The following is a 27,460-nucleotide window of genomic DNA, read 5'->3' on the forward strand; positions in this document are numbered from 1 at the left end:
TTAAAATCTATCCATTCTACTGCTGATGGGCACTTAGGTAGTTGTATTTTTGGGGGTGCTATGAACATTCTTATGCATGTGTTTTGGTGAACATATTTACTTAACCAGATATTGCTTAAGTGTGGAATTTCTGGGTCATAAGGTAGGTATCTGGCTTTAGTAGATACTACTGAACAGTTTTCCAAAGTGATTTTTATTAGTTTACATCCCCACCGGCACACATAAGGGTCCCAATTACCCCATATCCTCACCAACATTTGGTATCTTCTCCTTTTCTTTTTTTTTTCGGCTGCATTGGGTCTTTGTTGCTGCGTGCGGGCTTTCCCTAGTTGCAGAGAGCGGGGGTTACTCTTGGTTGCGGTGCGCAGTCTTCTCATTGTGGTAGCTTCTCTTGTTGCAGAGCACAGGCTCTAGGTGTGTGGGCCTCAGTAGTTGTGGCACACAGGCTCAGTAGTTGTGGCTCGCGGGCTCTAGAGCACAGGCTCAGTAGTCATTGCGCACGGGCTTAGTTGCTCCACGGCATGTGGGATCTTCCTGGAGCAGGGCTCGAACCCGTGTCTCCTGCATTGGCAGGCGGATTCTTAATCACTGTGCTACCAGGGAAGCCCTCTCCATCTTTTTAATTTTAGCCATTTTGGTGGGTCCAGGGTAACTCTGAAAGTTGAGAATCAAATAGGGAGTCACCTCTTTTCTTCACCCTTTTATAATCCCCAAGACCCCTATCACCCCACTTCTTCCTAAACCTAGGTTTTCTCGCAGATTGTACAATTTGCCTTCACTGTGATCTGGGTTTAGCAAAGTCAATCTGCCAGAAGCTGTTTCTTCTGCCCTACCTCCTCTGCAAAGAAAGTTCTGTAATTCCCTGATACAGATGATTGTGCCCTGGGAGAAAGATAATCAGTAATGAAGATAAAGTCCGTATTATGAACAGGCTGGAGTCAGAGATGTAGGGAAGAGGTAAAAAACGTAAAACTTCTGAGATTAAGAAAAGCTTGAAAACAATGGAACCCAGTCATACTGGGTTTAGTTGGTGTACTCTCCCAGGCCAGGACCTTGCAGAATTTAACCCTTAGTATCCCTCTCACTCTTCAGTAGAGGCTGTTCATTACAGGAATGCAGGACTCTTCTGTGGTGTCTTATTTTCATTGGAATTGGCCAAGCAAGAGGTCAGTTGCCTACAAATGTTTTCTCAGTGAATATTTGAGTGCCTACTATGTGCTAAACCCTGAATGAAAGAAGGAGATGTTTACTTTTTCAGTAGTTTCTGCAGTGGTAGAATGGCAACAAGATGGAGACACTACAATATACCAATTGATCAAATTATCTGTCAGTGAATTATAAGGAAGAGCATAATCACAGCATTGGGGGTAGGATGGGATGAACTTGGAGTTCTCTTATATTTACCACAGGGAAAGCATGATTTTATAAAAATAAAATAATAAGATGAAAATTGCTACAATTGTCAAAAGAGCATCAAATTGGTTATATAAATTGTGAAACACGTCAGATTTCCATTTGTTCATGGATAATACAAAAATCCAGAGCTCACAGGGAGACCTGGCTACTCCTGAGAAAGAAGTAAAATATCTAAAACACGCAAATAATGTAGAAAGTAGTCATGTTTCATTAGGCTCAAGTTGCCTGAATAGTAAATTATACACAGTTCATTGTTAGAGAAGGATATTAAACTCTAGCACACTACTTGGCCCGGCAGCGAACAATACTTACATAGTCAGGATGGTAAATAAAAGCACCATTTATTGGTTGTGTTAATTTCCTATTGCTGCATAACAAAGTACCATGAATTTAACCACTTAAACCCACACCCATTTATTAGCTCACTGTCTGTACACCAGAAGTCCAGATGTGGTGTGACTGGGTTCTCTGCTTAGGGTTTCAGAAGGCTGAAATCAAGATATTGGCTGGACTACATTCCCTCTGGAGGCTCCGCAGGAGAATCTGCTGCAGGCTGATTCTTGTTCCTGGCTGAATGAGGTTCCTTGTAGTTGTGGGACTGAGGTGCCTGTTTCTTTGCTATCTGTCAGCCTGGGGCCTCTCTCAGCAACTATAGGCCATCTACATTCCTTGGGACTTGGCCCTTCTGTTTTCAAAGCCAGGTATGGCATGTTGAATTCTTCTCATGTTTTGAAACTCTCTGACTACCCTTTTGACCTCTAGACCCAGACATACAGGGCTCCTGTGATTAAGTCATTCCCACCCAGATAATCTCCCTATCTTTTTTTTGTTTTTAATATTTATTTATTTGGCTGCGCTGGGTCTTAGTTACAGCACATGGGATCTAGTTCCCTGACCAGGGATTGAACCCGGGCTCTCTGCACTGGGAGCATGGAGTCTTAACCACTGGACCCCCAGGGAAGTCCCTCCCTATCTTAAGGTCAACTGATTTGTGACCTTAAAAACTTTTGCTGCAATACCTAGATTAGTATTTGGGAGAAGGTTTGTGTCAGGGCAGGGAAGTTTGGGGATCATTTTAGAAAATTTCCTGCAATATAGTTTTCAATTTTAGAACCTACCTTAGATTCTAGACTAGTGATTCCCAACTAGGGTTGGGAGTAATTTTACTCCTCTCTCCTAGGAGATATTTGGCAATATCTGGAGACATTTTTGAATGTCACGTAGTAGGTAGGGGGCAGAGATACTGCTAATCCACCTATAACGTACAGGAGAGTCCCCACAGTAAAGAATTACCCAGCCCAAGACGTCAGTAGTGCTAGAGTTGAGAGGCCCTGGCTTAAAGCATGAAAGATGATTATTATTATAGTACAGAATTATAGTTACATAAATGTAAAAATATAGCTGATATGACACAAGATGCAAGATGGAAGGATAGGAGGAAAAGAAAATGAGAATGGGGTATTATCTACATCTTACATAAAGAGGAGATTGAAATTCTAGGATTAACAGACTAATGAATGGAAGGTGGGTATATTATAAGTTATAAAGATAAGGAAAAACAGTAGTGATAAAACTATCAAGATGAGGAGGGAGAAGGGAAGGGAAATAGGAAGTAATGAGACAACAGAGATTGCCTAAAATTGATTAAAAAATAAATAATATTTTCAGCATTTCACTTGAAATTATGGAGGTAACCACTGATGGGGTTCTGCACACACTACCCCAAAATACGGCACCTTGAATATTGAATATTTTAAGCTGAAGGAGTTTGAGAAAACAGCAGAAGCAGGAAGGTCACTCTGACCTTCCCCCACCCTTCCTCCCTGAAACAGGTCATAAAACCCTCAGGTGACAGGTGTTCTCCCTATACATGGAGGAGAGGAGCAGTCTTATTTCTGAGGACAAAGGGACATAGAAAGGAATCCCAACAAACAGGTCTTGCTAAGTTTCTCCCAGTTGACTACACTGCCTTCATATTCTTTGACCTATCACATTCCTCTATGACTATCCACTCACCATCAAACTCGGCATAAAAATACTCAGGTCTGTTTCTTTGGGTCTTCATTTCCCTTTGAAGTCTCCCATGTCACATAAAATGTATATTAAATAAATGTGTATGTTTTCTCTTGTTAATCTGTCTTTGTCAGTTTAGTTTGCAGACCCAGCCAGCAACAATAAGAAGGTGGAGAAAAACTTTTTCCTCCCCTACACCTCCAGAAGAACGAAAACTTTTAAAAAACTTAAGAGGGTGCCTCAAAGAAGCAGGTCTGGGAAGAGGGAGGACAGAGTGAGAGGATGTTGTTTTTCATGCTAAATTCTGCTGCACTTTTTCTTTTATTTTTTACTACACACTTGCATTATTTAAAAAAAAATGTAATCTAAAAAAAAAACTTAGAGGGTTAACCTGGGTGATATATTCATAGTGCAGTATTGGTGACACAGTAATGTTTTAATAAGCACATGTGATGGCCTGTAAAATGGAATTTCTTTAAGAAGCTGTTCTCCCAGGCCATGTGGTCCTTATACAAAGCTTCATTTATTTGCATTGCAGTAAAATCAATATTTTAAAATATCACATAAAACTTACTGTCCTTATAGCTACAAAAAATTGTGCAGAATTCTGGATCTGGACTGGAAGGGAGACAAAATTGAAAATAATTCAAGCTGTTGGTTGAGAGGATTAGAGACCAATGTTTTTATTTTAATTTTTCATTAATGTTGTCTGTTATGATTAATTAATTTTAAAACTTGTGATTGACTTTAAGTTACTCCCATACTATTACCTTATTTTATTAATTATTTTTAATTTAATGTCACTTTCTTCAGCTTTTAGAACCTGCAATTTGATGACACTGGATGATAGGACTACAAGATCAAAAGGGAATATTTAGCGCTATGGTCTGAATGTTTGTGTCCCCCTAAAACTCATATGTTGATATCTTAACCCCCAAAGCTGATGGTATCAGTAGACGGGGTCTTTGGGAGGTGCTTTTGTCATGAGCATAGAACCCTCATGAATGGGACTAGTGCCCTGTGACAGAGGTTCCAGAGAGCTCCCTAATCCTTTCCACCTTGTGAGGACACAGAGAGAAGTCAGCAGTCTCCAACCCAGAAGAGAGCCCTCACCAGACACCGAATCTGCTAACACTGTGATCCTGGACTTCCCAGCCTCCAGAACTGTGAGAAATAAAGGTTTGTTTATAAGTCACCCAATCTGCGGTATTAGATTTTGTTATTGCAGCTGGAACGGACTAAGACATTTAGGAATTGTTTTCCTCAGGATTACGTGCTTTATCATATTATCATATTAAAAAGCATGATGGAGTTGAGTGGAAGCATGCCTCATTTTCTGACAAAATCTGTCTTTAAGTTGAAAAGAAGCAGCTGGTGAGGGAGATTTTGCAGAACAAAGGCCATAAATAGTGTGCAATTTCCTTCACTGCCTAAGAGTGCAAAACTCAATAAAATCATGTTGGGGCCTGTTCTAATCTATGAAGACGTTTTTTGCCAGTATTAGCACCAATGCCAGTAGCAACATGTCTTAATTCTAGACCCAAGCAAAACTGTCAGCAGGCATCCCTGGCCCTTTGTGGAGCACCTGATGCCCAGATCGTTACCTGAATTCCTCCTCTTCTGCCCCACTTCCATGTCCACACCTTCTAGGCTCGACTGCTGGGGCTGATGGGAGAACAGGAGGCGTCTGGAGACCTGGGTACAAGGCTGTCTCTGCCACTTACTGTGTGCCCTTGGGCAAGTCATTTTACCCCATGAGCTTCTGGTTTCCTCATCCATAAAGTAGAAACAGCAATACAAAACTCGCAGGATTGATGGTAAGAATAAAGAAATCACATGCTAAATTAGTGTCAATGAGGAGTATTAGACAAACGGTCATTTGGTGATATTTTAACCTACATTAGGTTCAGCACCTCCGTGTGCTTCATGAACACCTGGAAGTCATGCTGGCAACACCGGTGCCAGAGAGCGGCCGGCAGCGACTCAGACGCCTGACACCTGGCTGAGTGGACCATGTGCTCCTGCCATCTGGTGGCTGTTTATGAAAACTACCTCTTACTCTACATCCCGAAGCCTCTGAGCAAGGAGGCCAAAAGAGCAGCAGAGCCTTGGGGATCAACCCACAGGGCGTGGGAAAGGTGGGTTAGGAATGAAAGAATGTAGGCTCCTTGTTTAGGAAACCCTAAAATCATCCCACACAGGACCCAACTCTGGACCGCTTACAAGCGCCAAGAACTGACCCTGGGAGGCAGATGGCCCCCAGAGCAAAGCAGGCGTTTTTTTTCAGCATCCAAATCTGTCAGTCCAAACAACAGCAGATACACAAACTAGTACATGTTTTAAGGTGATATTCAGCTAAAAGTTTCCTATGTAGAAAATGAACTCCACTGTTCACGAACTCTAAATGGTGCAATAAGAAATATACTAATTCACATAGGAAGCATTCTTACCAAAAAATGTTAAATCTGAACATGATCCTGAGGAAACAGGCAAACCCAGAATGTAGAACAGGTTCTGGCCTACAATCCTTTTTTTTTTAAAGTTCATGCCATGGGAAGAAAGAAAGAAAAAAAGCAGAGGGAACTTTCTTAGATGAAAAGATACTAAAGAAATATATAGAGACGTGGGTGGATCTAGAGACTGTCATACAGAGTGAAGTCAGAAAGAGAAAAACAAATATCATATATTAACGCATATATGTGGAACCTAGAAAAATGGTACAGATGAACCGGTTTGCAGGGCAGAAATTGAGACACAGATGTAGAGAACAAACATATGGACACCAAGAGGGGAAAGCGGCTGGGGTGGTGGTGCTGTGATGAATTGGGAGATTGGGATTGACATATATACACTAATATGTATAAAATGGATAACTAATAAGAACCTGCTGTATAAAAAAATAAAATTCCAAAATTCCAAAAAAAAGAAATATAACAATTGCAGTATGTGAACCTTGATTAATTGGTTGAAAAAAATCTATGCTCTGGAGATAGTTGGGGAAATTTGAATGTGGAATATGAACATATATATTATATCATATATATGATGAAATTGTTGCTAGGTATAAAGCTGATTATGCGATTATATAGAGAATGTCTTTATTCTTGAGGGATGCCAAGTTTTAACACTAAAAAAAGTTTAGGAATGAAGTGTCATGATGTTTCTAACTTATTTTCAAATGGTTAATGGTTCAGCAAAAAAAAATATATCTTTATGTATATAATGTTTTATATATACATGTACAAGGAGAGAAGGGAGAGAAGATAGAGAACAAAACAAATGTGGCAGAATATTACCAAGGATTAATCTAGGTAAAGGCATACAGATGTTCGCAGTACCATTCTTTCCACTTCTCTGTAGGTTTGGAAAACATCATAATAAAAAAGCTGGAGAAATTCGATTTGTATGCTGAGCTTAAAATATTATGTGAAGATAAGTATTCTCTCTTCATTTCATTTTTCAGTTGATTATATTATTGGCTACATTTGCATCTGTATAATTGTTCCTTTAAAAAAATATATTTTGCTTTGCCCTGTTCCCTGTTGGAACATTCACATGATATATTTATAGCCAGCCATGGCCAAGTTCACTCAGGACTCATCTGTGTACCTTCATCTGTACTCTCTCTAATAAGGAGTTTTATGGCCATGTGTTTCATGCCTCCGCTGATGTGCCCCTTTACTGTTCCTCCTGCCGTGGTGTTTCTTCTTATGGCAAATGTTGCCTTTAGCATCTTTCTTGGCTGCTTGTTCTTTCATCCACTGCTTAATAACGTGATTGTGCGGGCTGACACAGATTCTTCTGCGCTTGACGTGAAGGCTGCCAAGAAGGGAAGAAAAAAAATCACTGATAGAAAGTACAAGTCAGTAAAAACTTAGTGAACTTATAGGCAGTTCCCACTTTGGGACAGTGTATCTTTGGACATAGACTGAATCCTAAAGCTGAGGACCACAAGGATAAATCTTTACTATGGTGCTGCCTGTGGTTCCTCAGACACCTGCAGAAAATACTAAAAGGAGAAGGAGAAGGAATTGGAGGGGGAGGGGAAGGGGAGGGGAGGAGGAGGGGAGGGGGAGGAGGAGGGGGAGGGAAGGAGAGAAACCATGTGAAAACAATTCTCTTTCCTGACCCCAAGCACCCAACAAAACCAATTCCTTCCTCACTGCCCATCTTAAACACATCCTCCTCCTTAAGGTTTCTCTAGATCCTCTCAGCTAAATGCCCTCTTTTTTCATTTGAATCTCCGTGGCGCTTGTTACCTTTCTTCTGGCACTTAGTTTACTCCACCTTTTATCTGAGTACTTGTCTCAGACTCTCTCCTTTTTCTGTGGAGCCTCGAAGGAGGAATAGTCTGGAAGTGTCTTGAAAAGGCCTTGTTCAGAGCAGGAATCCAGTAATTAGTTGTAGATATGAAGTGAAAATTGTTCAAAATAAGGACAATCTGGTTTTGTTTCAACAAAACAATCAACTAAAATGTTCTAGACATTTATTAACATTTTAATATAATATAGATCTATACCATGTCTCAGAATTTGTTTTCGTTTTCATTTTTTTATATGAAATGTTGATATTGGGGTGGGAGAATCCTAGAGCACCATTCACAATTTCTTGTTACAAAAGTATTGTGACTTTTAATACCCCATCAGATGCCATCCAGCTTTTTATTAAATGTTGCAGATCCTGCTGGCTCTACATATACGATATTTCTGTATCTGGATAAATTGAAACCCCCTACCCTTTTCTCTGGGGGAAAAAACTGTGATAGAGAGTAGGCTGCCATCTCTCCAGATGACCCAAGAGGAATCATCAGCTAATGTGGGGACTCCTAAAATGGGAGGAAAAGTTGGGAAAGGCTTGAATGCACTTGGGCATAATAAAGCCAGCATGTGGGATTGTTAATTTGAAAGAAGTGAGGCATCTTAATAGGAGGAAAACACATTCTCTAAGTGTAGTAGATTGAAAGGTCTTCAAAAGAGAAGCTACTTCTCACTATGGCCAGTTGGTTTGCCTTAAGCTATTATAGGAGAAAACGTGGCTATAGCATTAATGTGGAGGAAAAAACAACAAACAAGAAAGAGCAAAAAAAAAAAAAAAAAGAAAGAGCTAAAGCTCCTACCCTTTCCAAAGGACGAAATTCTCTCCTCTCCCGGTGGTGTCAGCAAGAACCACTCCACCGACACCCAGATAAGCCCATTGGTTACACAGGAGAGAACTAGGACTCAACACCACTGTTCCTGGGGGAGTGAGGAGCCTCAGGGAGGGGCACTGGCTCTGGGGCTGCAGGAGAGACCTGGATGGGGGAATACAGACAGAGGATCCAGGGAGGAAGAAAGCCACAGGAAAACAGGCAACACCTGCCATGTGGGACACTTTTCAAAGGCCTACCCATTGGGGCCTCGACCTCTTAGTGTAATACAAAGGGAAAAATCAGCTGCCAGAACACAGCTCCCAAATCCAAGATGCTCTGATGTTTTAAAATCCTAAAATTTAAAGACTGCTTAAACTTCCACTTGTATCCCATGTGTCTCCATCAGGATGAAAAGAGACGAGGTAATGTCAGGCAAGGAGGTAGCCTATTTCAGACTCCCTCCCCTCCCCCCAACTCCACAATATTCTGGTGGCACTGACCCACCCGGTTGTGAACTTCTAGGTGAAGAGGTTTGACTCTAAGAAACCATTAGGCTGATCCCTTGATTTTTTTTTTTTTTACCCATAAGAGAGTAGCTAGCGACAGTCCAGAGGATTTAAAGGGGTGGCCCTGCCATAGATTATACCTATAATTGATCCCTAAACTTTATTTCTTTACCTATTCCTCCAAGCACAACAGCCCTTCAACACCGCTTTTGAAAAAGTACTAAAGATTCCCAAATATCATCATTCAATAACTCTAAATTTTCTTCCCAGCGGATAATGTCTATATGATTCAAGACAACTCAGGGACTTCCCTGGCGGTCCAGTGGTTAAGACTCTGCGCTTCCACTGCAGGGGTCAAGGGTTTGATCCCTGGTCTGGGAAATAAGATCCCACATGCTGCACGGCATGGCCAAAGGATGAAAACAAAAACAGAAACAAAAAAACGCAGTGCTCTGCTCAAGATATACAACTTTGCCTTGTGTTTATGTTTAGAAAGAGTTAGAAGCTCTTTAATGAAGTCACTGTAGAGAAATTTTAAACAAACTGCTGTCTCAGACATCAAATATTCCAGCGATTGTTTAAAGGGTGTGAAACAAAGGACCTATTTCTAGGCAGAAAGGACAAGGAAATAAATCTAGTGAGTTCAATGTAAGTTAATTTATATTAGTTAATTGTGATTAATAATATTGATACATGCTTTTTGGGAATTGTATTTTCAATGCTTGCAATAGTTTCTACATCTAAAACACTTGTCTCAAACCTTAACGTCTTTATACACAGTCAAGGTTAAGGGACTACATTTTGGATAAGTAAAAACATGGTCTGTAGTAAAACAATTTGAAAACAAGAGAACATTTATTTATTTATGTCGAATCAGAAAACACAACAGAGATGACCTGTAATTTATGATTACAAAATACTACATAGTCCAATTTCATCTTATTTGAGACCAAGTCATAACTACTCTATATTTTTCAGCTGTCTTATTAGCACAGAGGGGCCAATTTAAAAACTTGTACTTGGATGAAGTATTTTTAGATCCAAGTGATTGTCTTCAGAGTTTCCCTTTAATTAAAATTGAGTCCTTTTTAAAATGAAGACTCATGTTTTTGATCATATTTTCCCTTATCGAAGTGAGGACTTGCAATATTTCTGTACCTATACCTTTTATTTTTTGGTATTTATTTATTATTTTATTTATTTATTTATTTATTTTGGCTGCACTGGGTCTTAGTTGCAGCATGTGGGATCTTTAGTTGCGGCATGCGGACTTTTTAGTGCGGCATGCGGGCTTCTTAGCTCCTGCGTGGGGAATGTAGTTCCCCAATCAGGGATCGAACCCAGGGCCTCTGCATTGGGAGCGTGGAGTCTTACCCACTGGACCACCAGGGAAGTCCCTGTACCTATACCTTTTAGATCTCTATCTCACACCTGCTTAACCCAAAGAAACTTCTCTGAAAATTCTGAGAATAGTGTCCCCTGAGAGTCCCCAGCAACTATCTCTTACTCATATACGCACAGTCACCTCCTCTGGTTCTTTCTCTGTGGCTTTCTGGGAGTCCCACGGGAGCCCTTACAAGTTCTGAAGGCTTTTTTAGTCTGAGGTGACATATGCCAGTGAGGTGGAGGAAATTGAAAGCTGAGAATCTAGCATTTCTGAGAGCAGCCTCAGGCAGATTTACTTCAGCTAGGTAGGGCTGATACAAATACCCAGGTGTTTCCAATTTTCCAGAGCATTGCCTGTCCCTGAACTGCCTATGAATTTTCACTCTCCAACTATTACCAGCACCATTTATTCAGATTAAATAAAAACTGATGGGATCTTGGCCAGGCATATACTATGGGAGCTTTTCAAGCCCTTTGGGAACGTGAAGCAACCCCTCAGAAGGGAGCTCGTCAGTTAGTACTCCCCGGATTGCTATGGGAGTCACTGGTTCCCACCGACTAATCCTCCTGAGCTGAGGGCGCCAATGAGGGGGCGTGATCTGAGGAGACACGGAGAGAATGTCCAGTCCTCTCGCTTCTCCCCCACAGACACTCATGCTTATTAAAAGTTTGGGTCAGGAATTGTCTTCCTCCGTACATCTAACCCCAAGTGTGATATTTAAACTTTGTTGGATATGAGATCCTTTTGAGGAGCTTATAAGTTCTATGGACCTTCTCCCTAAGAAAATGCTCACACATTCATACCCACAAGTTTCAGGGAATTCACAGCCCCCTGACCTGAAGAAAGTCTCTCCATGGACAGCTTACAAACTCTTCCTCTGAAATTCTGAGAATCTTTTCTTGGAGAAGTGTTTCTCAAGGATGAGTAGTGGATGGATTCCTTTGAAAGGGGGGAAAATGTATCTTAAATCTCAGAGAATGGTCTGCAGGACCCAGTTGGATAGAGTCTCCTGGGGACTGCAGGAGGGCAGAGTCTGTTTTGTTGCTGCTGTATCTTTGCACATAGAAGGGTACTTGGTACATAATCGCTAATCAATATATATTTGTTGAATTCATTCAATTAATAAAGAGGTTCCCCAGTGACTCAGGAACTCAGGCATTGGGCTTATTTGTAGCCCAAAGGGCTTATTTGTGTCACCTGGAGCCACAAGTGGTATTAAAACCAGCACTCCTGGGAGATGCCTAATGTGCCCTTGTTATGATTTGAAGGTGCCAAATGCTTTGGAGTTTGGGAGAACATTTTATGGGTAGTCCCACCATTGTTTTGAGAGACCTTGGAATATAGTGTTCTGAACGAAGAGACCTGGGTTCTCATCCCATTTCTGCCGTTCACTAGCTATCTGTCACCAGGTGAGCTCTGTCATCTGCTCAGTGACAGCGTTCTCCTGTGTGACATGGATATGATTTATGCCTTCCTCACAGCATTACTGTCAGAACCCAGATTTGCTAAGTACCAATGCATTTCCGATTCTGAAGTCTCTGTGGGGACGTTGAGTACATATATAAGTCCAGAGTTTTGAATAGCTGAGCCATGGGTGGAGGTAGGAGGGGTGAGAGGGTTCACCAAGAGCCAATAGCCCGGAATCAAAAGCAAAGAAGGGCATTTGAACTTGATTGCATGTAGCACTTGTGACAGGTATGGACACCTCCACGCTTCTGTTTGAATCTTACATACACTTCTGATGAATTCAGAGAGGAAAAATGATAGCAGCCCATTACTTGCAGGGAACAATTATAGTTAGAGCCATGAAATTGAATAGAGTCACCTTCTGTTTTTATTTTTGTTTTGTTTTCACTCAGAATGTCCCTTGTTTGGCTGAGGAAAGTCGTGCACACTGTCTGGTGACTAAAGGCATTTCCCTCTCAGCACAGCAGTGCAGTGCAGGGAACAGAGGGTTAGCATGGGCCTCTGGACATCCTGGCACAGAGAGAGTGCACATTCACGCCACCCTCCCCTCCCTTGTTCAAATAATTATTTGTATGCTGTGTATCAGGCAAAGTCTCCCCAACCTATTGTTCACTAGACGAGAAATGATCACTCTGCAGGTCTAGACCTCCCTGCCCGAGAACACTCACATGACAGCAGCCAAGTCACAATCCCCGTCAGCTCTCTGAATGCTACATGTAGTCACTCTTTCCAGAAGCCTTCTGGAAATATGATGTGAAACCTCAGTGCAGCAGCTGGAGGCAATGGGAAGTATGGCTAAAAGAGGAGAAGAAAGAAATGTGAACTCTTACAGTTTACCCAACACTGGCCTGGCTCTTATCTTGAAGACTCTAGAGAAACAGAATGTTAACCCATTGGAGCAAGAGGCAAACACTTACTGGGGGTTTTGTGCATGCAGACTCCAGGGCAGGACACGTCTCTACCTTCCAGAACTTACACTGTATTGGGGGGGGGGGGAGATAAAACTAAGCACAAGCAAAGACACAAAACAAGGCAAGAGTTGAGAAATAGCTTCAGATGATGTTACTGGGGTTGCAACCGTACTTGCTTAAAGAGGTGAGGTTGACAAAGTGTCCCGTGAGCTCAGAAGGCAGCAACCACATGGGTCCCTGGAGCAGGTTTGAAATTGACCCACCAGGAAAGTTCTTAACTGAATCTTTAAGGACTTGGATGGGTGGAGAAAAATGGAGAAAACTTGTCCAGGCCAAAGGAAGTGCATGGTCAAGAGTTCTGAGATAGGAAAGCCCAGGGCACATTTAGAGAATAGAGAAAAATAGACCACTTGGTCTGAACTGAGTGGCTGGGAAACTGAGTAATGGGAGGTATGTTCAAAGCATAGACTGAGGTCACACCCCATTGAATGTCAATGGGAGTCTAAGGAGGGTTATCTTTTATGAAATGGAGTCCATTAAAGATTTGAGAAAGGAGAAGGGTTTTAGGAAAAATTGTCTTGCAGTGATGAGCAAGTGGGGATAAAAGTGAGGAGTGACCGGGGCAGGAATTCAGGTTAGGAGGAGCTTATGTTACCCAGATATAAGGAGAAAAGGGCAACACAAATATGCAAGGAAACCTAATCTCCTACTAAAATGTGTATCTGCAAATTCCTACATGCCACATGCACACAGTATTCTATGCTCCTCATTCTTCCAAGTGGGTAATACACTTTTTAAAAAAAAAATTAGAAATTATAGTCAACAGTGGCTGCAGGTGGCAGTCTCATAATAACAGACAGAAGTTAGCCCCTGAATTAGAGGTTAAAAGAAATGAGTAAAACCCCTCAGTGGTGTCAGCTCTAAGCCATAGAGGTCCCTGCTCTTGGGACAAGGAGAGATTATAAGTGAAAGAAGCCAGATTCAAAAAGCCACATATTGTATGATCCCATTTATATGAAATGTTCAGAATAGGCAAATCCATCAAGACAGAAAGCAGATTAGTGGTTGCCAGGGGTGGGAGTAGGAGTAGGAGGGAATGGGAAATGACTGCTAATCGGTACAGGGTCTCTTTTTCGGTTGATGAAACAGGCTGAAATTAGATAGTGGTAGTGGTTGTACAATTCTGTGAATATACTAAAAATCACTGAATTGTGCCCCTTTTTTTGTTTGTTTTTGGTTTTTTGGGTTTTTTTAGCCACATTCCGCAGCTTGCAGGATCTCAGTTCCCTGACCAGGGATTGAACCCGGTCTACGGCAGTGAAAGCCCAGAATCCTAACCACTAGGCCACCAGGGAACTCCCTGAATTATATGCTTTTTTTTGGGGGGGGGGGTGCGTGCTGAGCTTCGAACCCAGGCCCACAGCAGCAAAGCGCCAAGTCCTAACCACTGGACAACCAGGGAATTCCTTATTTCAATTTTTTAAAAAGTACGATGGGAGAAGGACACTGGTTGTCCTCACATTTATTAATGCATTGATTTCCTTAAACTAATTGTTTCTTTCTTTAGCTACGCTGTGCTTCCTATTCTCCAAGTCAAACTGTTTTAATATCCCAAACAAGGTTTTGGGTTTATTCATGTAACCATTCATTCATTCACCCACCTTACTATATAAGAATTACTATGTGAATTCTTATAAATGAAATACTATCTATAGCTATGTCTACGAGTTCTTTTACAGTGAATCACTATGCTGGACCCTGGGGGTAGAAAGATGAAGAGTTACTACTACACATACTTCTGTTATTAGTTGTAACCCAGGCAACTATAAAATATGAAATGGACTTTCAGAAGCATTGTGGGAATTAAGAATCATAGGCAAACCTATGTGCTTAAGAATTTGAGTTATCGGAGTGCTGACATCAATTCAAAGCACAGTTTTAAGCCAGAAAAGCACTCAGGACCTATATGTACTTAATAAACTGAATTATATTTCTCAGATATAAAGGTAGGCTGGGCTCACCTGGAGATCACTTAACCTAAGACAGATTAACTATCGAAAGGCAAGAGGCAGGCCAGCATTTATCATATGTTCACAGTTGTGACTGGTGCCCTAGTGAGGCAGCTGGAAATGTAAAAGGCCGAGAAAGATGGAATCCTCTGAAGCGTGCACAAGGAGTTAAGCAATGAAGAATCTTAACAGCGTGGTTTGGACTACGGGAAAGGTAAGATTCTTTTAGATAACATCGCCCCCTAGAGGTTTTCTAGAGCAGTTTCCTATCAGAATATTTCCACTTTTAAAGAACCACCAGGAACTTCCTCTGATTTCGATGATAAATATAAATATAAAAACATGTTTTTATTTTTGCATTTTTATATTTTTGCATCTATGTTCATAAAAAAGATTAGTCCATACTTTTATACCCTGATATCATCCTTGAATGTTCTTAGTGTTAACGTTGTATTAATCTCAACAATGCATTGGGTAGCTTTCTCTGTTTTTCTATTATTTGAAAAAGTTTGTGTAAGACGAGGATTATCTGTCCCTCCAATGTTTGGTAAAACCTCTAAAACCATCTAGGCCTGCTGTCTGTCTGAAGAAAAGATGTTCAGTTCTGACTTAACTTCCTTAATAGTTACATGTTTATTTAGATTTTCTGTAACTTCTCCAGTCAATTTTGATATCTTAGCCTTCTAAGAAATTGTACATTTCATCTACAATTTCTAATGTTTTGTCACCGAAAGAGCTCAGAACACGCCACCCCAAAATATGCCACTCTGGCATGTTGATTATTTTAAGTTAAAGCCACTTAAAAAACCAACAGATGCCGAAATAGTACTCTGACCTTCCTAAAAACAAGAGAGAAAACTTCCAAGTTAAAGGTACTCTCCCAACACCTGGGGAAGAAAGAAATTTTTAGCAGCAGAGGGTGGTACCACTCCACCTTCTGGGTGAAGTGAGATGGTATCTCCACCCCACAGGAAGCTGAAGACAAGGAAAATCTGCACAAACGAACCTTGTTAAACTAAGCCTTATGTTCCTAGTCACTTTTCCATGCTTAACTGCTTTAGCCCAAGTTCCTTTGTCTTCTCACGTTTTCACAATTACCACTCTTTGTCCAACTTATAAGTCGTAATGTTACTGAACCCAGGTCCAGCTGCTCGCCGCTCAAAAGCCAACAAAGAGGCCAGGTTGGTGGAAAGGAAAGTTTGCTTTATTTTGGATGCCGGCAACCGGGGTGGGGGCAGGGTATGGAGGGCAGACTCCTGTCCAAAGGCCGACTCCCCCTCTGACAATCAGGGGGCAAGAGCTTTTATAGACAGAGGGAGGGGGCTACGTGCAGAAACAATAGTCAGCTCTGACAGTCATCGGTGGTCTGACCAGCGTCATATCGATTGTTTTAGGTACAGTTAATCTTCAGTTCCGGGGTTGGTTTGTTCCCATTTCTTTCGAGGCCAATTCTTGGAACTGTGGCAGCTTATGTACAGCTCACAGGGTATGGCTCCGAATATTATCTATAGCCCTTAAGGAGAAACTAAAAGTCCTTGACTTTGCTTAATGACTAAACTATTATAATTTGGTCTCCTTTGACTGTTTTCCTGTTTCTGCATTTTCTCACTTCTCTGATGAAACGTATTCTTTGACTCAATTTTTTCCACAGATAAAAGGCAGGCTGACGACATGGAGGGTGGGGGGAAGGACCATAGGGTCCTGCTCCATTTCAGTAACTCAGACAGCTTCTTTAGGTCTTCATTTCCTCGTGAAGGTGATTTCGGACGCACGCAGCAGTAAGCGGCAGCTTGTAGCAAGCAGTAGCGAGCAGTAGCTGAAAGCAAGATCTTAGTTCCCTGACCGGGAGTCCTAACTGCTAGACCACAGAGGCCAGCGGCTAGGGCCTAAACCCCCAGTTCTTGCCTGCCTTGTCAGGAAAGAATTCAGGAGAGGAGGCAGAAGGTAAAGAGAAAAGTAAAAAGTGTTTTGGAAGAGCAGAGTACATGCGGAAAGACGCACAGGCAAACTCCGAGAGAGTCGCACCTTCGGGAAGTTTAAATCCTTTATGAGGGGGCAGTTTTCTGGGTCCTTGTCTCCCTTCTGGCCAATCATCTTGCTTTGTCCCCCTAGGCTAATTTGTCTCAGGACCCTCCCCGTAGGTCAGCACGCACTTATCAGCTAAGATGGATCTCAACACAAAGGATTGGGGGGGGGACGCAAGACTCATCATGGCCTGGCGGTGTTCCCTGACTTTTGACCCCCAAGGAGGCTTTCTGTGCATGTTTAGTGTCTCCCTTGCCCCAAGGAGGGGGGGGAACGGAGATCCCTTAATCCTTTACTCAAACAACGTTTTGCCCCTCTTTGTTCTTGCCATAACTGTTATCTTAAGGCATCCACAAGAGACAAAGCTTGGCTATTTACCCTGTCCCAGTTATAGCTTCCATTTTGGACAGTAAACTGGAGGCTGATTTTAAATATCTAACCTGGAACCCATCTAACTCCTGTCTCAGGAAATGCAAACAGGAGGCTAGTTGTAAGTGTCCCGCCTGAAGCCCACTTTTTTCCTGCCCCAAGAAATGTAAACGGGAGGCCAGTTGTAAATGCCTAGCTTGGGGCCCATCTATCTCCTGCCTCAAAGGCACCCATTAAATAAATTTGTATGCTTTTCTCTTGTTAATCTGTCTTTTGTTACAGGGGTCCTAGTACAGAACCTAGAAGGGTAGAAGGAAAAATTTTTTTTTTCCTTCCCTACATCACAGCACTATCTTACCGTATCTATAGTTGAGTTCTTTTTTAGTATATAGTGTTTGAAGAGGCAGTTCCTGTGCAAAGTAACCGTTTAAAAATCTGGGTCTAAATAATAAAGAAAATATATTTATAAATTTACAAAAACCATTTGCTTAGAAACTAAAAAATGCATTGAACTCATTGGTTAAAAGTGAAATCACGAAACATTTATTCTGGAAAACAGCGGAGGTGCTATTTATTATAACAGGTAGGATACAGCTAAATTTAGCCTAAGTGCATTTATTTAAAACACAAACACGATAAAATAAAGGGTTCAACTCGCGACCCTAGAAAAGGAAAATCAGAGGAAACTAAAACGAAGATGGGAAAAAGACACCAGCACGACGCTGCGGCGCTTTACGGCTGTCGCGCTACACCTATCTGTAGGCAAGGCGGCCTTGGATCGGGAAACTAGGTGCTGAAGCCGAAGCCCCCGCCCAAAGACGGGGAGGAGGAGGAGGAGGAGGAGTGCGGGGCGACAGCCGCGGGCAGCGGGTGGTGTTTGTCGTCGCTTGTCTGGGCCACGTCCCGCCGCTTTTCCGGTCTCCGCGCCTGTGCAACCTTCTGGGCGCCACAGGCAAGGTGGGCCTGCTTTTCGCTTAACGGGTGTTTGGTGCGTGCGGCGCAGGGAGGGCGCGGGAGCGGAGAAGCGGGCAAGTATAAGGAGTGCGCCTCCGGGAGGGTAACATCACGCGACCGGCGTGGTGGCCGGGTTGCTCACGCACCCACGGACGTCCGCCAGCGCGAGCCTCCCCTGCCGCGACCCTGGAACCGCAGGCACCTGCGCCCGCCGCCCGGACCTCCCCGAGCGGAAGCGCGAGTCCAGCCTCTGCCCGGCGGCTCCTGAGGACGCGCTCTGGCGGCGCGGGAGAGCCCGGCCGGGGCGCGCAGGGCCAGCCTGGCGTACGGCGGGCTGTCCTTCCTGGACCTGTGGGGCAAAGTCAGTTGCTCTGGGCACGTCTTTCCTACCTCCGTTAGTGCTTTGGGTGCTTGATCTATCCGTTTCTGATGCACGTAGGTAAGAAATCTTACACTGTTCTTGAGATTATGTCAGTTTTTTTTTTTTTTTTTTCTTGCCAGTCTGTCTGCTTTTACAATACATCGCTTGGGGCTATATTTTCAAACGCGTACAAGTACCCTTCCGGTATGCAGCCGGGATTCGAGTAGAAGCACTAGCCTCGGGTGCCAAATTTAAAGGGGCGCCAAAAAACTCAGTAACGAAGACAAGTCACATTTTAATGCAGCATTTTTAAAGATAAGAATTAATACAAAGACGTATATGATGAATGAAATACTGCAATTTTAAATAAAAACAAAATTCGACCCTGCGCTTGCACGACGCACCTCGGTCACATCACTTCCTCACCCTATTCTCAGCCTTGGGTGAACCTTCTTGGTGGATTGATTGTATTTATCCTTCCCTAAGATTCCTCTAGTGCTATTACAGACTTTTGCTTAAATTCTGTTTTTCTGATATTAATAGCGTGACACTAAACGTTTGGTTAAATTTATTTATCCATCTTATTTTGTATTTTCAGTCATCTTTTTTCTTTGCTTTTTTCCCCTTCGGTTGGATTGATAAGTTTTCTACATTTCCTTAAAAAATTTTTTTGGGCTTCCCTGGTGGCGCAGTGGTTGAGAATCTGCCTGCCAATGCAGGGGACACGGGTTCGAGCCCTGGTCTGGGAAGATCCCACATGCCGCGGAGCGACTGGGCCCGTGAACCACAATTACTGAGCCTGCGCGTCTGGAGCCTGTGCTCCACAACAAGAGAGGCCGCGATAGTGAGAGGCCCGTGCACTGCGATGAAGAATGGCCCCCACTTGCTGCAACTGGAGAAAGCCCTCACACAGAAACGAAGACCCAACACAGCCATAAATAAATAAATAAAATATTTAAAAAAAAAAAAATTTTTTTAATGAAAACTTAGGCTTCGTTAGGTCAAGAAAAACCTTCCCTGGGAGAAGAGCAACAATATCTCATACAAATCTTTTTGAGTTTGAATCGTTTAAGTATTATTTTACTAATGAAGGTAATTGCCACATCAGTACAATTCAGCAGCGTTTATTGAGCGCCTACCTTGTGTCAGTCATTGTTCCAGGCACTAAGTATACAAAAATTAGTGAGTCACTGTACCTGAACTCAGAGCCCCTACCCCAGCAGACAATTTCCTTACATCTTAGAAGACCTTGCTGCATGTGACATTTTTACCCTTTCCTTCCTAGAAATTTTCCATATCCCTGATTTTCAAGACACTAAATTCCTCATTCCCCTAATGCAGTCATTCCTCTGTATCCAACTGAGGACATTATCTCCTGCCACTTTAAACTTACTCCTTTTCATTTTCTCATCTCATTTAACCATTGTTTACAGTTACCCAAGCCAGAAACCCGTGTGTCATTCCATCCTCCTGCACTCCACAGCCAGTCACAAACACCTGTAAATTTTACTCCCTGGACATTTCTCAGATTTGTCTCCCCCTTTTCGTCCCTGTTACCACTGCAGTATAAAAAAATTTTTTTTAATTAAAAAAAGAATGATAGTAGTTAAATAAATGTTCCAAATATGGTTGGGGACACATTTCCCCTTCCAGTGAACTTCACACCTTAATGGAGTCATACCACACTGTGGATGCCTACAGACAAAGGTGTCCACTGCTGTCACCATATAGGCAAGAAGGAGTCATGAAGATAGGATGCATGAAACTGCTGTGCCCAAATAAAGTTCTCCCAGAGACTTCTTGGAGCCCTGAGATAATGTTTGTGTAATGGAGAGTGAATGAGGGTTTTTCTTTAGTTAATCTGAACAGCTTTGGTCACCAGTACGTCTTACATCATGGACACTGGAGTGCTCAGGGGGTAGTCTTGAAGGGGGTTAGGTAATTTTTTGCCGTAGAGACATGCTGACAGGCATTACTGCACAGTCATTAGGTGTGTGGAGACAGACTACCAGGTTCAAGTCCTGGCTCTGCCACTTACTAGCTGATGTTGGGTGAGTTACTTAATACTCTGTGTCTCAGTTTCTTCATCTGCAATATGGAGATGGTAATACACCTACCTCATAGGGTTGTGAGGATTGTATGAGTTTATACATTTAAGTGCTTAGAACAGAAGTGACAAATAGTAAACAATAAATGGAAACAAAAAAGACATCATCTGGAGGTCAATATACAACACAGTGCCAGCCCTATTGTAGGTATCCAGGTGTCTGAGTGTTTGTGGAATGTGTCCATTGTCAATGTATTGCCCCTTAGCTTCAGAGTCACCCTTAATTGCCTATTCTATGAAATTAAGATGGGCCCTTGTAGTGTAAGTGCCTGAAAGTCACCTGCTTTGATTGTAATGTAAGTGCCTGACATTAAGCTTTTGATTGCCAAGGCATCCATTTCAAAGGTATCCACAGAATAAACATTGTCAGCTGCACAACTAAGGAGCCAGACTGCCTCATCCTTGGCCCCCTCTCCCTCCAGTGAGACACCTCCCTGTGAAGAACTTTCCCCTGCAATCTGGGGAGCAGACCTGGTGATTTTTTTTTTGCCATTCAGTGAGCATGGCTGTGCGCTCTCCGACAAGGTCTTGGTCTCAGCCGGGCACGGAAGGGGTGCAGGATCTCTTTCTTGAGCACTCTATTTTGTCCTGGGAAAGTCTGCTATTCCTGTATGCTTTAGTGTCCTCCTCCTAGCCTGTCTCTTGTTATAGTTGATAATTTGTTGTATTAAACTTTTGCTGTACAAATTATTGTCTGGTTTCTGTCTCTTGATAGGACTCTTGATTGATAATGAATGAATGAAAGTTTAATGTTCCAAGAAGTTTATTTGTTGTCTGTTAAAATGAATGATGCATACTTTTAAGAAATGACTATGAGTGTTGTACAGATATGCTGTTACCTTTGATTAAGTGGGAAAAAAATATAGAGCAGTATGTAGATTGTGTTCTGTGATTTTGTGATTTATAAGAAATATTTACATTTGGACATTCAGACAACCAAAATATAGGTCATTCACATGACGTAAATATATTTCTCAGATATATTTGATCTTCAAATATACGTAAGTTCCTGGCTCACAGCTCCCAAAACGCTTGGAATTGCCTTGTAATAAGAGCAATGGGAGCATCTGTTGTTAAAATATTTGGTTTTCTTGTCCTCAGTTCCTGAAAACGCTTCAAACCATAAAGGTGAAATGAGTGTCTGGTCATTACTGATAATAAGCCCTTTGCACCACAACTGGGTTCATGTTAATGAAGGTAACTTTGGCAAAGCACCTAAGCATGCAGGCTGGTTAGGGTTGGAACTTTTACTTCCACCCAGATTTACAGGGAGGAGAGAGGGGCTGGAGGTTGAATCAATCACCAATGGCTGGGAATTCCCTGGCGGTCCAGTGGTTAGGACTCCTCGCTTTCACTGCTGAGGGCTCCGGTTCGATCCCTGGTCCAGGAACTAAGATACCACAAGCTGCACAGCATGGCCAAAAATAAATAAATAAATAAAAATCACCAATGGCCAATAGGTTAACCAATCATGCCTATGTAATAAAGCCTCCATAAAAGCAAAAAAAGGAGGGGGTTTGGAGAGCTTCTATGTTGGGGAACCAAAATGCTTCCATGTGCCGCCATGCTGGGCCCGAAGCTCCACAAGGACAGAAGCTCCTTTGTTCACGACCTCACCCTATGTATCTCTTCATCCAGCTGTTGATTCGTATCCTTTGATATCCTTTGTAATAAATCAGTAATCTCGTGAGTAACCAGATTTTCCTAAGTTCTATGAGCCCTCTAACAAATTAATCAAACCCAAGGAGGGAGATCATTGGAACCACCCATTTGTAGCCAGTTGGTCAGAAGCACAGGTAACAATGTGGGCTTGCGATTGGCATCCGAAGTGGAGGACAGCCTTGTGGGGCTGACCCCTTTGCCTGTGGAATCTGATTCTATCTTTGGGTAAATAGTGTCAGAATTGAGAGGAATTCGGTGTTGTTTGTTGGTGTGGGGAAACTTACACACATGTTGGAATTGGGTACAGGAACGTTTTCATGGTCCTATTTAATGTTTTTAAAAATCTGTGTGGCTTTGGTTAAGCAATTCCCCAAGTTCATGTAGTTAGAATTCTGACCTGGCGTTTTGGAGTCCAAAGCTCACCCTCTTCCCAGTATGCCAGCATTTCTTAAACTGGGTTTCATAGACCTCTGGGGATGTGTTCTCAGGGTCCGTGAGCTCTCCAGACAATGCCTAAATTTAATATTTCATCTCAATGATAATCTTTAAATAGACATGTTTCGGACCTTCTGGAAGACCATCTTAAAGGAGCACTTGCAGGACATTTGAATTTTGCTTTAAGTTTATGCTAGTGTTGTTACCAAGTCAGATACTATCTTAATTGTCCCAGGCCAATAAGAAGAGAACAGAGTGGAATTTCAAAATGGGTTCATGCTAAGGGAGGGGCAAATTATACCATCAGGGTTCAAACAGAAAAAGATGGTGGGGGAAAAAACACTTCTTATTCTGAACAGGGTAGTTTATGCACATGAAACTCAAAACCTGCACCTCGAGTATCAGTGCTATATTCATGTTTGGAATAGCGATTTTCGTTTTGGCCAAACATTAACTATTACATTAAATTAATATTGTTACATTTAAATATTCTTGGCTTTGTAGTTGTGTTTTTATTTAAATTTTAAATTTATTTTGGTTTTACAATTGCAGAAGATACATATATATACACATATATATGGGGTTTATACCTAGTTATATATTTATACATCAAGTGATGTAGTAAAATAATTTAAAGGTCATCATTGAGAATAAAGAGAATGTTTTTCTTTAAAGGGGCCCATAGATGACTGAAATTTGAGAAGATTGCTATTATAAGAAGCCACTCTGCTTCTCTAGATATAGAAAAGGACATTAAAAACAAACAAACAAACCTGAACTACATTATAAAGATGATGATGGGGTTTTTTTTAACCAAATCTAGATGCTAAATCCAATAATGTTATTGAACTCAGGGAAATCAGGACCTATTGTTTTAACTAAAGGGCACACTTGGAGAGAAACTGAAGGGCAGATTTACTGGGCACGTCCTGTCTGGCTTCTCAGGAACCACTCGTGGTGAAACAGAGTCCCAACTGTTCAGAACAACTTTCAAGCACAAATGTATATTCTTCCAACCCTCCTTAGTGAGCCTTCTATGATTAAAACAAACAAAAGATAAAGTTTTCTTTCAGGATGCAAGCAGCAAGTCCCTAGCAAGTGTCTCTAATCAGGAGCCATCCTGCGCTGAGAAAGTAGCTTGTCACAGGAAATTTGAAGAAAGCCAGTTTGGGACTCAAGCAAAATCCCCCAACTTGCATCTGCTGGACAAAGTGGACCCTTAGTCTTTAGCACACAATAAAAACAGCAAGGCCCACAAAGCCCTAGATTGTGGCTTTAAATAATCCGGCTCTTGGCCACTGGATGATAGACATTTTTATGGAGTCGGAGTTGAGTTCTGGGAGCCGGCAGCCATGTCAGCAGGTGTGGAGTATGCCCTATCTTTGAGGAGGGTCCAGGGCTTCTAATTATGGGTAAGTCAACTGCTCCCTGATTTATGCAGAATATTTTGGGGATGCCAGTTACTGAGCCATCACATCAAGATGGACACTTCAGGCACCATTAAGATAATGGAACATTTAATGCCTCAAAAAACAAAATGTATTTCCCAAAGTCCCACACTGGCGCGGGCCACTTCCCTATCCCCTCCCTCAGCCTGAGACAATTGCCAGGGCCACGTATACCTCCTTCCCTGCGCTGCTCAGTATTCACTTTCCTCCTTCCCTCCCTCCCTCCCTCTCTCCCTCCCTATCTGACCTTCCTCCCAGCCTGAATTCATTACAGCCTCCCACAGGGCACCTGAGACACACAGACACGTGAATGGACGTTTGGCACAGAAAGCAGTGGGCTTGCCCCTCAGTTCCACAACTGTTCTCAGGCCTACTCTCATGTATTTTAACCCCGACATCACTTATTTTTAAATTGCAGAAAGCTGGAGCTTCTCAGACAATGTGATTTTCCTGTGACCCAAACTGCCTTAGGAAAAAGCCCCAAGACTAACCCAGAAAGTTACTGTTGGGTCTCCTCAGCTCTTTCTTATCATCACCAACTGTTCCTTTTCAAACACCTCTGTGTTTTGTGGTCCCGCCCTCTCTGCCAGAGCTCAGTCCCATGCAGACCTTGGCCTTGGGTCTGGCAGGGCTTCCCTCATTACCCTGCCCCCTCTGCCAGCCTCTCCCTCCCTCCTCTCCTGGAGGAGGGCTGCTTCTGCTGCTGCGGCTGGGGGGAAGCTAGAAACAGGCCCGGAAGCTGAAGCGGGAGTTGTATACACTTTTATTTCAAATCTTTATGTGAGAAAAAAAAAAAAAATTGCATTGCTAAAACTAGGACTAAAGCCTTAGCTGGTAGACTTCTGTTTAACAATGGGGGTGAGTCCTAAAATTTCAATGGCGAAATTTTCTGAAAAATTTACAGAAACATATAAACTGAAAACCTTTTTGTTTTGCTAAGATAAGTGGATAGAGATGAAGAACTGTGCTCAGTAATAAAGCTCAGTAGATTGGGGCACTATATCGGGAGTCCCTAAGCAAATGCCTCCAGGAACCAGGCAGCTAATAGGACGATAGCCAACTCTACAGTAGGACAGAGGCTGGTCTGCTCTAGCTCGTCCTTGCCGGGGAATGTGGAACCATTGTTGCCAGATCTGATTTTTCAAGAGAAGCTCTAAAATCGAATTCGTATGTGTGTATATATGAGTATGTGTATTTGAAATCTGTCAGTTTAAAAACGTTGGCTCGGGACTTCCCTGGTGGTCCAGGGGTTAAGACTCCGCGCTTCCACTGCAGGGGGCACCCGCTCGATCCCTGGTTGGGGAACTAAGATCCCACAGGCCGCCCGGTGCGGCCAAAATAAATAAATAAAATTTTTTTAAATTAAAAAAAAAAAATAAAAGTGTTGGCTTAATTTTTCAAAAAGCAGACCAAACAAAACTTACATTTCACCTCTGTTCTGAATTTAGAGACTCTATTCAGGGTAAAGTTTCAGAAAAGAAGACAGTGGAAAAGAGTCAAATCTGTCAAGTATTAAATACCTATATTTAGGGTTTCCTAAATACAGTAGAAAAGATTGCCTCCAGTCCAGATGCAGTTATAATCTCCACATATATGCTAGCAAATCACAATAGAAGTTCTCTTTGATATAAATTGTATGGTTCAATCATCTCCTTTATCCTGTGTCCCTTTTTAAAGATCAGACTGAAGTTTTGGTTTTCAGTAACCACAGGGCTGACTTTGATCAGAAAGCTTGCAACTTACCAAAACATAAACCAGAGGTCAAGTCTATCTTTCTTCCAGGAATATGCACACTTGTATTCAGACAGTTTAGCAGGTCAGGGTAAGGGGGAAGACAGTTGAATAATAGGGGCTTTCCTCCAGCCTCTACCCAGGGATTCTCTTAAGATACTATCATCAGAAAAGAAAGCACTGCTCAAAGTTGCACTGGTGGCAAATTACTGATATTTCAGTTCAAATGATGTTCCTTCCTGAAATTGCCTCTTGGAGATGAGGAATTTAAACCTATGCCACTCTCATGTAGATAATTGGAAATTCCGGCCCCTAATTGCTGGAGTACCTCACTCCTTCCAGCTCCATCTTGGAAGGTAGCCCCCCTCCTTCCCCTGGAGGCTTAGATAGCCAGCCCGCCGCTCACCTTCCGAGGGGCGAAGAGCCACCCAGGCAGCCAAGGCCACGAGAGCGAGTCCTGTCCGCGGCATTCCTGCCTGCCCCAGCAGCTCGACAGCACCGCAGGTGAGGCTGTTAAGATCAGGAAATGAGGCTAAAAGTGCCCTTGGGTACAGAGAAAGAGCGTGGAGGAAAGCAAGCCAGAAAGCTCCACCCTGGTAGGTGCTAGGGTACCTCTTTCTCATGTTTCTTTCCTTGAAACCAGGCTCTTTCTTAAGACCAGACCTATATTCAGCCACCTGAGGGATCAGGTGATGTCTGTGGTGATCTGACCTCTGGTGAGATTGTTGTGAGTTTGGAGGTGTGCATCAGAATTTGGGGACCATTAAAAATAGCTACCTACATGAATTCCTCCACAGTTACAAATCAGAATTTTGGAGTAGAGGACCAGTAATTTGAAGTTTAAAAAGCTCCGTAGGTGATTCTGATGGATACCTCTATTGAGAACCATTGCATAAAGGAATCAGTTTTTTAGTAGCTTATTGAAACTGAGTTTCTAGGGACAAAGGTGGCAAGTCATAAAAAACATTATCTGGTGGAAAGATGGGAAAATTCAACCCCATTCTGGTCTTGGTCTGCAGCCAAAGTGTTTCCAGTGAGGCTGTTAGTTTATTTAGGAGAAAGGTAATAAGACAGGTAGAGGGGCTGTGCCTGGTAAAAAAGCCCCAGACTTGGTACAAAGAAATATGAAATATCTCGTTAATAATTTTTGTATTGATTATGTGCTGAAATGATAATATGTGGATATATTGAGTTTCATAAGCTATATTATTAAAATTATTCACCTGCGTTTTTACTTTTTTTAATGTGACTACTCAGAAAATTACTTATGTAGCTTACACTACAGTTGCATTGGGCAGCGCTACTTTATAAGGTCAAGAGCTCGAGGTCAGAATTGTCCCCCAGCTGTCAAGTTGTGGTACTTAAGCAAGCTCTAATTTCACTGTCAAGAACTGGAGTTATAATAAAATAGGAAATGGGAGCTTTGTGGGCACCGGGCTAGGCCAAGAATGGGAAGACCTAGTCATGCAGAGCAGCCATTCCAGACTCTGCCACTAACCAAAGGTCTTAAGACTCTTGCCGAAGATCTCGG

The 27,460-nt window shown here is 42.4% G+C and overlaps 1 protein-coding gene across 2 annotated transcripts; it reads right to left on the bottom strand.

The window, feature by feature from the left end:
• Positions 1 to 596: 596 nt before the first annotated feature.
• CCL28 (C-C motif chemokine ligand 28) lies at positions 597 to 26,853 on the bottom strand. 2 transcript variants are annotated; one of them, XM_036845483.1, is made up of 4 exons: positions 26,336 to 26,405; positions 12,586 to 12,712; positions 7,039 to 7,248; positions 597 to 654 (listed from the first exon to the last, which is right to left on the bottom strand). In XM_036845483.1, the coding sequence occupies exons 1-3, from the start codon at positions 26,397 to 26,399 to the stop codon at positions 7,056 to 7,058; spliced, it is 384 nt and encodes a 127-aa protein (XP_036701378.1). In that variant the 5' UTR covers positions 26,400 to 26,405; the 3' UTR covers positions 597 to 654; positions 7,039 to 7,055. The 2 variants fall into 2 exon arrangements, with proteins under 2 accessions (XP_036701378.1, XP_036701377.1); XM_036845482.1 differs by lacking the exon at positions 597 to 654 and having other exon boundaries at positions 6,721 to 7,248; positions 26,336 to 26,853.
• Positions 26,854 to 27,460: the final 607 nt, after the last annotated feature.

The sequence above is a fragment of the Balaenoptera musculus genome, chromosome 3 (genome assembly GCF_009873245.2).
Source record: "Balaenoptera musculus isolate JJ_BM4_2016_0621 chromosome 3, mBalMus1.pri.v3, whole genome shotgun sequence".
Classification (NCBI taxonomy): Eukaryota; Metazoa; Chordata; class Mammalia; order Artiodactyla; family Balaenopteridae; genus Balaenoptera; species Balaenoptera musculus.